The sequence below is a fragment of the Spodoptera frugiperda genome, chromosome 5 (assembly GCF_023101765.2).
Source record: "Spodoptera frugiperda isolate SF20-4 chromosome 5, AGI-APGP_CSIRO_Sfru_2.0, whole genome shotgun sequence".
NCBI lineage: Eukaryota > Metazoa > Arthropoda > Insecta > Lepidoptera > Noctuidae > Spodoptera > Spodoptera frugiperda.
Window position 1 is genome coordinate 1,951,787 of NC_064216.1, and position 13,370 is coordinate 1,965,156.

At 35.7% G+C, this 13,370-nt stretch overlaps 1 protein-coding gene across 3 annotated transcripts; it reads left to right on the forward strand.

Moving 5' to 3' along the window:
* Positions 1-113: 113 nt before the first annotated feature.
* Positions 114-12,593, forward strand: LOC118272041 (protein phosphatase 1 regulatory subunit 7). Of its 3 annotated transcripts, none has more exons than XM_035588343.2 (7): positions 114-286; positions 359-602; positions 5,563-5,691; positions 6,131-6,293; positions 6,592-6,900; positions 7,373-7,538; positions 12,467-12,593. In XM_035588343.2, exons 1-7 carry the CDS (start codon positions 280-282, stop codon positions 12,529-12,531), a joined length of 1,083 nt encoding a protein of 360 aa, XP_035444236.1. In that variant the 5' UTR covers positions 114-279; the 3' UTR covers positions 12,532-12,593. The 3 variants fall into 3 exon arrangements, with proteins under 3 accessions (XP_035444236.1, XP_035444235.1, XP_035444237.1); XM_035588342.2 differs by having other exon boundaries at positions 12,471-12,580; XM_035588344.2 differs by lacking the exon at positions 12,467-12,593 and having other exon boundaries at positions 115-286; positions 7,373-11,793.
* The last annotated feature ends 777 nt before the right edge of the window (positions 12,594-13,370 follow it).

The window sequence follows — 13,370 nt, forward strand, 5'->3', positions numbered from 1 at the left end:
GTGACGTTTAGTTAAACGTTCTGAAATTCTTCAAAACAATAGACAACATCCGCAACTTCTGACACAGACTATAGGCAGTTATTTAAGTTTTGACAGCAACTGTCGTAATGTCAGAAGTCAGAATGTCATTTTCTGAATTTAATTGCAGGAATTTCTTTTGAGTCGTGCCGAAACTGCAGAATTTCTATTGGAATAATAGATTTTAACATACATCTTGTGTATTGGAATTGTTTATTTTTATGTAAAGGCTCATACGTTACAGCTTTTGTGTAAGATACAATGGCGGGTGAGTAATTTGTGTTGTATCTGTTGTTGATTGTGAAGTTTTCCATGATATTTATTTATTTGTAATGTCTAGACAATCAAGGGGCGCCGGTAACCGGTAATCTAGTGACTCCGAACAAGGAGGAGCCTAAAGAGGGTGTTACGAGTGCGAACGAGCCTGGTACGCAGTCTGAGCCTGCGGAATCTCCTCAGACGGAGCAACCGGCGGAGGACTGCCAGGAGATCATAATAGTGAACGAGCAGACTACGGAACTAGATCTAAACCACGGGAGGATCGGAAAAATCGAGAACCTTGAGCGTTTGAAGAACTTGGAAAGGTGAGTCACATTTGTTGGCTTTGTTTATCAAGTGAAAGTTTTATGGTGTTCTAATGTACACATATGAGTCATTAACGTCTTTACCAAGTCCGTGTCAAACATGGCACATATTGTATTGAACACATATTACAACATTTAGGTACCATGACAACCACCCAAGGTAAAACCTATATCTATATCATGTAGAACATTATAAACCTACAAGAAAATGACAAGTATATTTATAACAGTCCTCAGTACTCAAAAGACAACTCCTGAATGATCTCACTGACCAGTCCATCCTCTACTGACTTACTTGAACCGGACTTTTAACCTTTAATACCAAGTCTTATCAGAGATGAATATCAAGTAGTGTACACTATTGTTCTTATCAATACATGAAGTTTAGTTATATATAAATAAATAATCAATACATGCTGTCGTGTGGATAGATTAGCTCCTGTTTATCTTTTTCTCAGCATGAAGGTGCACAAATAAATGGTAAAATTTTTTGTAAATGATAAACTCCCATCAGTGTTGGGTAGTACAACTTATTATATTCTCTAAAATTTCTAACTTTATTTTGTAAATTTTTGAACTGATTGCTAGCTTATTCAGTTTACTTTCTCAATGTTTCGAGTTAGTATAAAATTTATAAATTACACAGTAAACTAAAATTATTTTTGAATTTTCAATGACAAAAAAATAAAATGTTATTAATGAATTTTTGAATAAAACTAAATTTTTATTTCAAAACTACATCATCAATCATTTGTAATCACTTATCAATCTATTTCTACTTGTCATTCATATCAACAATTTGATATCATCTGATTAGTATCCCACATGCAGAACTGCTTCTGTACAATTTGCATAAGGACTTTGACTAAGGTCAGATGAGTACCTCATACCAAGCATATTAATTTTATTAGTATTAAAATCTCTTTTGTCTCTCTATTGTTTCTTCTAGCTGTAAGTTTTCCGAAAATGTTAAAATAAAATAAAATAAAATCTCTATATTTATATTATAAACATTATTAACACTTTAAACGCCACGGGTCACTGGTGACAGACGTTAGCGGAGAACTTGCCTTCAACAGTTTTCTATTGGCAGTCAAAGACTTAATAATACATATGTATTTTATTAGTGCATTTTTTTAATTACACTCTCTTTTCTTGCCCATACCCAAGTTACATCTCATAGACACAATAATCTTATCACTTCTACTTTCCCCGTCAGATGATATAAATACAAGTATGATTGATCCATTATTTATATATAACTTCCACACCATACATATAATGGCCCATGTCACATTGTATGTTTGTTTACAAATGAAATAGGAATCCTATAGTTGTTTAACAGAAATTTCCATGAAGGTAATTGTGTGAATTAGGTTGTTTGTTTTTCCAATTAGACACTTTGAACTTCACATGTGTTGTAGTATTTATGGTGTAAAATATTGGTAAATATTATGTTCTATATATCAACTAAGTACATAAATGCTATTATAATGTCTTATAATAGCTGGTTTTATATTTGTATGGTTTTAAAGTATTATCTACTTGTTATTATAAGTAGATAAAAGAAAAGAACCTTATTATTATTCAGGAAGGTTCTTTTCTTCTTTTTCCTTCTGTTATTTGATATTGTGGGGGCTGACACGGCAGATTTTACGATCTCAAATAATATATTGTTTGATCTGCTATCCTTAAAAAACTGGTTCAGTCAAAAGCAAGATCAGCCCAGAAATGTTAGATGTAGATCTGTTACTCATTTCAGCTGCCAATCTATCAATGGAAAGTTTATCAAGTCTCGCCATTAATGAACACATCAAATTTTTCCACATCTACATAGCATAAGATACATAGAATACCTAAATACATAATCTATCCATATGCAGCGCAATTTGCCACAATGTACAACTGTGCGATCAATATTGACATGTGACTGGCCAGTATAAATGAATGACATCACTCATACAGATCAATGTCGCTGGATAATCAATAGGAAGGTCGTTGTGCTGCCCCCACTCGACAGAAGTAATGTTCAATGAATTGTATCACCCATGGCGTTATCTCAATTACTGGTAGATAGATAGATATCTATGTATCTAAGGCTGGTGCTATACTAGTGTGTGGCTATGAAACTAGCGGCTTGAATAAAGCAACCAATCAGAACGCCGAACACGTTCTCGTTTCGATATCTTTAAACGTAAAGCGAACTCGGACTATGGGGATTGTATTGTAGATTTGTAACATCTTCTTCTTTCTTTCTGGTCGTTCCCTCAATGCTGAGGATCGTGACTGTATGTCAATCTTCTCCACTCGGTCCGGTTCTGCGCCATATGTGCCGCTCCCTGTATCCGGCCTCCAGTCACCTCCTTGAGTTGGTCCACCCATCTAGCTGGCGCTCTTCCTCTAGCGCGCTTCCCCTCCATTTGTCCGAGAATGATGAGTTTCTCCAGGCTGTGCAATGGAGATCGCATTATGTGCCCAAAGAAACTCCGGATCCTTTCCTGGCACGTAGTCAGCAGGCGCCTGGCAACCTTCAGCTCTTCGAGGATGGAGACATTGGTTCTCATAGCTGTCCAAGGAATGCGTAGCAGCCTTCTCCAGCACCACATTTCAAAGGCATGGATCTTTTTGCAGTCCTTTTTCCTGATACACCAAGTCTCCACCCCGTACAGGAAGATAGAGAAGACCAACGTACGAACCAAACGCATCTTAGTTACTCGGCGAATATTACGGTCTTTCCAGATTTTATCGAGGCTAGTCATGGCACTTTTAGCCATCCCGATACGACGTCCGATTTCTTTCTCGCAGTTACCACTGTTAGAGATCAGCGACCCCAAGTATATAAATTCCTCCACTTTCTCGTAATCCTTGAGCGCATTTGATGGACTTAAAACTTGAGCTCTGTCCACCGTCATCACTTTGGTCTTAGAGCGGTTTATGTGCAAGCCAAATTCAAGGCTCACTCTTTCTATTCGTTCCAAGACCTCAGCCATCTCGGACTCGCTGGCTGCAAGGATTGTTGTATCATCGGCATATCTTAGGTTCGTGATCTTCGTACCGCCCATCGTAACGCCGCCATCCCAGCCATCAAGCGCCTTCCTCATAATATACTCGCCGTAGAGGTTAAACAGCTTCGGAGAAAGTATGCATCCCTGACGGACCCCTCGTTCTGTATGGAATGTTTCAGATTGTGATTCATCCAATTTCACAAAGCTCGACCCGTCAAGGTACAGCCTCTGGACAAGGAATATAAGATGTGATGGCACGCCCATTTCCGACATCATCCTGAACATGGAATTCCATTTTACGCAGTCAAATGCTTTGGCATAGTCTATAAAGCATAACACAAGAGGTTTATTGAATTCGCGACATTTTTCAATGAGTAGGCGTACGTTCAGTATCTGCTCTCGTGTTCCTTTTCCTTGCACAAATCCTGCCTGTTCCGGAGGAATCTGTCTGTCTATATAGGCGGCCAATCTCTTGTTCAAAATCTGGAGCATGATCTTACTAGCGTGGGGCATGAGGGAAATAGTGCGGTAATGTTCGCATTTCTTTGTGGAGCCTTTTTTGTGTAGGGGGATGACAGCTGATTGTGCCCAGTCCTGAGGCCAAGTACCAGTGTACCAAATCTTGTTACAAATCTGGTGGAGGGCTTCGGCACCTTCAGGGCCTAGATGTTTGATCATGGCAGCTGATATGCCATCCGTACCCACTGCCTTGTGTTTGAGCTTCTTGATGGCGTCCTCCACCTCACTGCGTAGTATGTTGGGTTCAGCTTCGTAATCATCCCACGACCTGTCGACCTCTTCATGCGTGTTTTCGCTGTAAAGTTCGTAGCAGTACTCTCGCCATCTGTTTAAAACCTGACTGAGGTCGGAGTTTTGTAACATAATGCCAGTTTATTGTTATAATAACTATCATGACACAAAGACTAAATTAACTAAAAATAACGGTTTACTCACGTAAATATACTGAGGCAGCGCGACGTCGCTGCGTCCGCACACGCTGCTCATAAGGAACAGTCCTTCTGTGCCTAAAAACTACTAAAGCTTTTATCATTATATTTACGTGAGTAAACCGTTACTTGAAAGTTAATTATGCAACTTATAATGTGTGATGTTGTCATGTTTAAAATATAGTTTTGTCAAAACTTGTATGCCTCAAAAATGCATCTTAATACGTCAAAGCACAAATCCCTTGTTCTTATCCCTTGGTCCGGTCCAACATTATCTATTTTTATCGAGACCCAGTCGGCAATAACACTGCGATCGCTCATCCGATGAGTCCAGGTTCATATAAATTATATTAACTTCATTGTAGCACACTTAATGGCCCCATCCACGCCATTACTGTGTTAATAGAGAAAAGCAATTTCATTATTTATCGTAAATTGCTTCCCACGGCTCTAGCAACTGCTAGTTATTTCTACTTATAATCACTAAATGTTTTTATTGCATGATACTAAACAATATTAGTTCTTTGCGGGCATCAAACTGTCGTCTCATTAGACAGTTACTATCTAGTTGACTACAACTCAATACTATATTGAGTTCCATGTAATAGGGAGTCATTCTATATCAGTTTAATTAATTTTTTTGTTTGTCAAGTACTTACTTAACAGTATAACCTAATGGTGTAAGCCGTAACGTTGTATGACATGTGTAAACTAACTAAATAATTTTTTTTTGTCACCAAAATGAATAAACATGGTAAATATCCCGTCATAAGTTCTAATAATAAGTAAATAAATAATAAATAGATAGTGAAATCAGGCACAATATAAAAGTCAAAGTTAAAATTATTTATTTCAAATAGACCGAGAAGGCACTTTTGAACGTCAAAATAAGAGCTACTAATGTGAATTAAAAAAAAACGAGTACCCATGCATGGCACTATGCAACCACCTCATTTGACTTTAAGTCTTTAACACACTCCTTAAAAATGAAATTGCTTTACTTTCCAGATTATACCTGCGATGGAACCTGATCAAGAAGATCGAAGGTCTCAGCACGCTGAGCACGCTGGTCGAGCTGGAACTCTACGACAACCAGATCGTGGTCATGGAAAACCTTGACGGACTCGTCAATTTAGAGTAAGTTCTAATACCAATAACCTTTTTGTTCTGGTGGTCGCATAAGCCTGAAAACCGAGATAAGAGCTTAATACTACTTAAAAAGTAGTCGGCAACGCACTTGTGAACTTCTCTGGTGTTGCGGCTGTCCATGGACGGCGCTGATCGCTTACCATAAGAGAGCTTACTACGAGGTTGTTTTACGTTTTACTAGAACGAAAACGTTACCACGTTTAGCCCTCTGATTGGTTAGTTAATTGAAGCAGGCCAATCAGAGCGCCGAGCGTTTGGATCTCGTTAAACGTAAAACAAAACCTCTTACTAAGCCCTCAGGTGAGCCACCTGCACGTTTGCCCCCCATTCCATGAAGCTAAACAATTTTTATCACATTATTTTAAGAACTTGGTCGTTTTTAAAAATATTGAACACTTATTAATAAACATTTATTTTATATTTCCAGAATGCTAGACTTATCATTCAACAGAATTAAAGAGATCGATGGTTTAGAGAAGCTGCTAAACTTGAAGAAGTTGTTCCTCAGCTCGAACAAGATTCATGAGATCAAGAATGTCAACCATCTGCCCAAACTGGAACTACTTGAACTGGGTGACAATAGAATACGGGTGAGTTTGGATATAAGTGATGGCAATATCTAGAAACACTCAAAGTCTACCTTAAAATCTGAAAATGTTACTCTAAATGTAATGTAGATTTTTTTTATGGTATAAGCTACAATATAACCAATATAAGCTGGTAAACGAGCAGACGGATTACCAATCAATCAATGGTTGCAAATGCGTTGCCGGCTTTTAAGGGGTTACGAATTTAAGGGTTGTTGGGTAATTATGGATTGGAATGTAATGTAGATACATTAAATGTTAGAACACATAATTAATCCAAAATATTTTTCCAACTTTACAGGAAATCAAAAACCTAGGAGGCTTGAAGACTCTAAAACAGCTATACCTGGGCAAGAACAAAATATCGAAAATACAAAACTTGGAAGAGTTGACAGAGTTAGAAATCCTAGTACTACAGAGTAATCGTCTCGTTAAAATAGAGAATCTAGATGAACTTACTAAACTAGAACAGTTGTACATATCTGAGAATGGAATTTCGGTTATTGAGAATTTGAATAACCAGGTGAAGTTGCAGACTTTGGACCTGGCCGTCAATAGGATCACTGTCATCGAAAATGTTGCCCATATGGTAGATTTGGAAGAATTATGGGTAAGTAGGAACTGTAATTCAGCATTTAGAATTAATACTTGGCCTTCTATTACTTGAAAACATAACCAATGTTGTTTACGCACGTTTTTTGCGCTAGTTATGTAATAGGTCCCATGTATATTTCAAATACAAAGAGGAGATGTTATAACTGGATTTCCCTTTATCATAATGCGTGACACTTTTTCGTTCGTCACAAACTACGCTCCTCTGTTTTTCTACATGCAGTCCCATAGTACAAAAGTAGCCTTCCACATTCTCCTGTCTTGGGCGAGGCCAGAGGGATGTCAGACTCTTACTGACTAAAAAAAAGACCCCGTTCCTACTCTTGCTTTTCGAGCCTGAGCCTTCGCTAGGTAATGCGGAATAATGCCTGACCTCATTGTAGCACCTGAAGCTTTGTCCTGAGCTGTTAAACAAATGATAACAACCAACGAAATGTTTTTAACTAAAAAAACATTTTTTTATTTTCCAGCTAAACGACAACCAAATCACAGACTGGTCATCAGTGGATTACCTAAAACAGAACAAGAAGTTGACGACAATATACTTGGAACGCAACCCTCTCGCCGCCGACCCGGCGTACAGAAGGAAACTGAAGCTAACCCTCCCGTCGCTGCAGCAGATCGACGCCACATTGTGTAGATAAGAATTTATGGTTCATTTCTATATATGTAGTTGTTTATGGTGGTGTTGAAAGATTGAATTAGTTACTTATTCTCAGAGATCATCAAAAAAAGTACATTTTAAACGTAGATTTTCTAAAGGAATTAATAAATTAACATCTGAATGAATGTTTATTTTAAATAAATTCTTGTGAGTAGGGAAACGTTATCCGTCAGGTTGTGAAACTATATTTGAAATGGGAAATAATACTTGTATTAATTGAATACTTAATAAAACACTTATGACTTAGTTGTTAATAAAGATTATAACTAAATTGTATTTACGTTCATATTAAAAAGTCCTAAAACCTGCTTATCTAAGTCATAAAACTAACTTCAAACAAGTCAAATACATAAAAGATATTTTGTAGTAATGTGAACGTCTTTTCACACCACCTGTAGAAGTAGGTACTTTGGTATGTATGTATGTAACTATGTAATAGTAGTGTAAATCATAAAACATTTTTAGTACAGAGGGCTTAGTACGAATTTGTTTTACGTCTAACGAAAACAAAACGAGAGCGGGTTCGACGCTCTGATTGGTTGGTTTATTCGAGCCGGCCAATCAGAGCGCCGAACGCGCTCTCATTTCGATTACTTTAAACGTATAGCAAACTCGTACTAAGGTTATAGAGCGCCGAACTCGGCCTCGTTTCGATTTCGTTAAACTTTAACCAAATTTGTATTAAGGGTTCAGACTGAAATATTAGAAATTCATACATATTCAGAACTGATCAAAGTTTACTTTCTTTAAATCATCCTGAAATCTATCATTACCGGCATTAAAATCGTAACAACATCAAAAACAGTTATGAACTAACTTATCAATGTTCTAATAAACTTATGAAAGAAAAATAAGATTTCAACATAAATATTATAGCTTTTTATTTTGTAGTAAATAAGTAAGTATGTATGTTGGTACCGGTAAACTATGGCAACTTTACCAGACCCTTGGCAACTTTACCATACTATAGGTATTCAGTATAAACTCATTTATCTAAAAATCTACCCACTAGAATTCTGTTTTGTAATAGTAGTATTTTTTAGACATAAAAAGGAAATATTTACTATATTTTGCGTAGACGCAAGACTGCTATTATGCCAGTAATGGCCGTCACAGTGTAGTGCGTGAAAATGTGCTAAAAGTTAGTAGTTCCTAAATTGTGCTCACAGAGCCTTAATTATTTGTCACAGGTGAGTGAAATTTTGATCTTGAATGTATAATATAGTTGGGATTACTGTTATAATGTCAGCAATTGCTTTTTCTTTAATTTATTGATAAATAATCGCTTCGGTAATGTTGACACAGGTTAGGTAAAGTTGCCACGGCCTGCTTTGTGGCAACTTTACCTACAGTTAGGGTTGGCAATAAATGTTTTTTTCTTGTTTGTGTGTATGTAACCATTTTCAAATACCTAAATTTCCCAGCATAATAGTGAATATCCTGGATGATAAGTTATAATGTATTTAATAATACCTTTTGTTTTAGAGCCAAAATGGCTCACATGAAATAAAACCGCAGAAAACTCGGAGTTAGACAATATAAAAAGTATACGAAAGTAATGTTAAAATTAGCTATGGAGATAGTGAAGTCAAAAAATTAAAAAGTCAAAAGATTAAACATTATTTTGTAGCCTTTTTTTACAATTTTAAACATAAATACTTAAAATTTTAGAACTTAATTTAGTTTAAAAGGGAACAATATTTATGTCAGATATTTATGCTTTTTTTTACTTTAGGTTTAAGGTTTATATTTTTTTTTTAAATATACATGTCATAAAAATAATTCTCATTTTTTGACAACCCCGAGCGTAACAAATTATTTGTATGTAAATTACGATGAAACCCGTGGCAACTTTCCCGACTGTCTGTGTAGCCGTTATCTTTATAGATTTCCTCATATTGTTTGCATTATAATACGAAGAGGTCCTAGATGAAGCCCTCTGTACCTCAACAACTCTTTAATATGCAATACACGATGAATACGGTGCGTAGGTAAAGTTGCCAAAAATTTGGTATCTTTACCCATGTTGTTTTTTCTTTACTACGGCTAAAGTAAGCGTTTGTATATAATGACGATTACGGTAAAGTGAGCCAGATAGACTACAATTCTAAATATATAGTTTTGGTTTCTATGCGTCTTATGGTTAAAAATATATTTCGATTTTTGTTCCAAAATATGGCAAGTTAAATGTAAAGTTGCCATGTTTTACGGTATTTAGTCAAAAAATTGATGTATGTAGAGGTTGTTGTAGCTACAATATAATGTTATATTTAAGTAATAATTATAACTATTTTATTTTAGTGTACTTTGCCCATTAATGAGTGATTTAACCTATTGAGTATTTCATGTTTTGCTTTGCTAACCTTATTTAACTTGAAACAGATACCAATAATTTGTTTTAGTGAAAATTTTCATTCACGTGCTGTATTCCTAAATGTTATCGTTCGTTAATGATTTGAAATCTTAATTTTGTGACTGCAGCTGTACGAAACTCTTAGTATGAGTTTGCTTTTTAACGAGATCGAAACGAGAGCGGGTTCGGTGCTCTGATTGGCTGGTTCATTCGCGCCTGCCAATCAGAGCGCTGAACGCGCTCTGGTTTCGGTTTCGTTCAACGTAAAGCAAACTCATACTAAAGGTACAGGTTTTCAAAAGACCAGGAGATCTAAATTCTTGTGCAATTCATTTATAAATTATTTTTTTTATATCTGACTAACTTTTCCAGCTTTATAATAATGTATTAAGATCTTTAAACGATAACAAAGACATAAATGTAGTTCATGTCTTATTAACTAATTGATATTGTTATTAAATAATAATAAATTGATGTTTATAAGACATTTGACCACTTCGGTAATCTAGTGATTGATACTGCGACTGGCTGCGCACAAAAACCTGAATTTGATTCCCAAATTGGGCAATTAATGGAGTTTTTCTCTGGAAATTATAACTCAATTGGTGTAAAATTGGTGTTGCGTTAAGTGTTGTTAGGTGTTAAAATGAAATATAAATGTAAGTGCCTCCTTCGAAATTGTCCAAAAATTGTTAGAAAAACGTAGATTGTTGATTCTTCGATATCGTTATTAAACTTCCTTAATTAGTGGATTAAAATAAAAAATAATAATAACAGCGCGTGCAAAGGAAAGGCTGAAATTAAGAGAAGACAGTCAAAATTAGTTTTTCAAAACGATATGACGTATAAGTGTCAAAAAAATCGACTAATTTCCTTCTCGAATGTAATATCAACTTTGACATTTCAATGCATTTTGTGTTATCGTACATGTCAATATATTACAATTAGGAACACAGGGTGTAAGCGGAACGCTCCCAAACGCCGCAAACAGGTGACGGAAAAATGGTGTATTATTTAAAAAAAAAAGAATTCAATGTTCATTTTAGGTAATAATAGTTGTAATCTAATGCTGAATTTTAATATAGCATGAATAATACAAACACAAAAACGATTAAAATTATAAAAACATAAACACTTTGTGGCGTTTTTCGGGAGCGTTCCGCTTACACCCTGTATAACTATAACATAACAAAATAAACATACATTTCAAAATACTTTTGTTAATTTTCATATCTATTTATAACATGTACTTTATAATACCTAATAATAATAAGCATTTATATCAAAATGTACCAATAAACAAGGATTTGAAAATATATAGATTTTGTACGGAATGTAGTGCGTGTTAGTAGTTGTGGTAAACATTATTATATGTATGTATTTTATGTCATAAACCGAGTTCAACGATGTGGTTTTATAACATTCATCATATTTTTATCCTCCAAATTCAAGAACCGAGGCGAGTCTACATCTTATGTTCAAATTACCCGGGGTGCTAAGATATTTTCAAAATTCTATTACGTAAAACATGGATTCAAGAATTTACTATTTACTTACGTTAAGTATTCGGACGCAGTTTATAATTTATGAGCTCTGGTGTGGTTCGAAACTAGTCGGGGGTTATAATAGTTTATGATTATGAGCTCTGGTGTGGTTCGAAACTAGTCGAGCGTTCTCGAATAATTTAATTGAGCATTATAGGTACAAAAATGTTTTAAAACCACATCGTTCATACTATCTCTTCTCTTAATGAGTTCCTGCGATCATCTACCTATATTATGTAAATTACTAATTATTATTTATTTTATCTTGATACATGTATTGTACTATCGTAGCCTAATGTTAAATGTTTACAATAAATGTGTTAAAATCGTTGTAGTGTATTTTGTATTAGTTTATTTATTCATTTAAATGCCCTTTAATTTGTAGTCAACGTTATTAAAATATTTTAGCCAAGCTCCAAGCCTGCACTGCAGACTTTACGGTTAGCGCGGTGGCTGAGCAACCGGCTGCCACGCAACGTGTAACGGGGTCCATTCCCGAACGGAACAACTCTTTACGTGATCCATAAATTATTGTGTCGGGTCTGAGTGTCATGTGTATGTGAACTTGTATGTTTGTAAACGCACCCACGACACAGGAGAAAATCGTAGTGTGGAGCAACGTATTTAAAAAACACACCTAACACATCTCTAAGGCGTAGGTGCTTTGTAAATACACCCTCGATACAGGAGAAAAACCTAGTGTGGGGTAAAATTAGAAAATACCTTTCACTGTTAGTGAATTCGTAGGTAGTAAATCTTTACTAATCTTTACTAATATTATAAAGCTGAAGAGTTTGTTTGTTTGAACGCGCTAATCTCAGGAACTACTGCTCCGATTTAAATAATTCTTTTTGTGTTGGATAGCGCATTTATCGAGGAAGGTTATAGGCTATAAATCACCACGCTACGATCAATAGGAACCGAGCAGAGCGGGTGAAACCGCGCGGAAGTAGCTAGTATATAATAATTAAACGAAATAGTACTGCAGATATATAATTTCCAGGCAGTCGCGGACTCTCCCAGCTCTCCGTGTCCGCGCAAGGAGCACACTCGCCCGGCGCTACGTAACCCCATACTCTCTAAGGTCAACTTTAAGACGTAAACCGTACAGTTTACTTTTATTGTAATTAATAAATAAATGAAGGTTTTCTATATAATTGGTGTTTTTCTTTTGTAGAACGATTAGGGGGTTTTTTCACCAGAAATGTGCTATACTACGTTTTGTGGCTTCCACCAATCATATTCGTTGATACACATAGCTTAGTATCAATTGAAACGGACATAGTTTCACAGCTTAACTAGTATTTCTCCACAGCATAGCCATACAGAACATCTCTAGTGGGATAGCACCCTTGAAGTCCCCTGCTGCGTAAGGGAAGAACTTATATCCTTCCATGGCATTGATAGCTATTTGAAACTAAGTGCCCACGCTAAGATGACTCAAACTAAGGCAAGGGTTCGATTCCCGAGTCGGGCAAAGTATTACTGAGCTTTTGTCAGTTTTTCGAAAATTTCTCAGTAGTAGCACGGAGTCTGGAATTGTGTCCAATATATAGCAATAGCCTCCCCCTATTACATGGGACTTATATCATAAATTGTGAAAAGTGGGTGTACAATTGTACATTGTACAGTGGCATTAATTACGTGCCATAATGTGCACCTCTGCCTACCTCGTCAGCGATATAAAAGCGTGAAGATAAATGTATACCTATTTTTTATTATTTTGTTTTTAAAGAAATATTTTAATACAAACCTTCAAAAACTTCATAGTTAGATACCTAACTACTTTAGTAAATACATGTATTAAACAAACAGGAATTAAATCTCTCAGATACTCAATTCAAACAACATGTGCTCTTATCATAATTTATACATATTTACACATCATATCAACCTCCCAACTAGTG

What these genes read in the sequence shown, in the direction of transcription:
- LOC118272041 (XM_035588342.2), top strand. An exon ending in GACGGACTCGTCAATTTAGA is followed by an intron (nt 5,692 to 6,130) that starts GTAAGTTCTAAT and finishes TTATATTTCCAG; the next exon opens with AATGCTAGACTTATCATTCA. An exon ending in TAGATTTGGAAGAATTATGG is followed by an intron (nt 6,901 to 7,372) that starts GTAAGTAGGAAC and finishes TTTATTTTCCAG; the next exon opens with CTAAACGACAACCAAATCAC.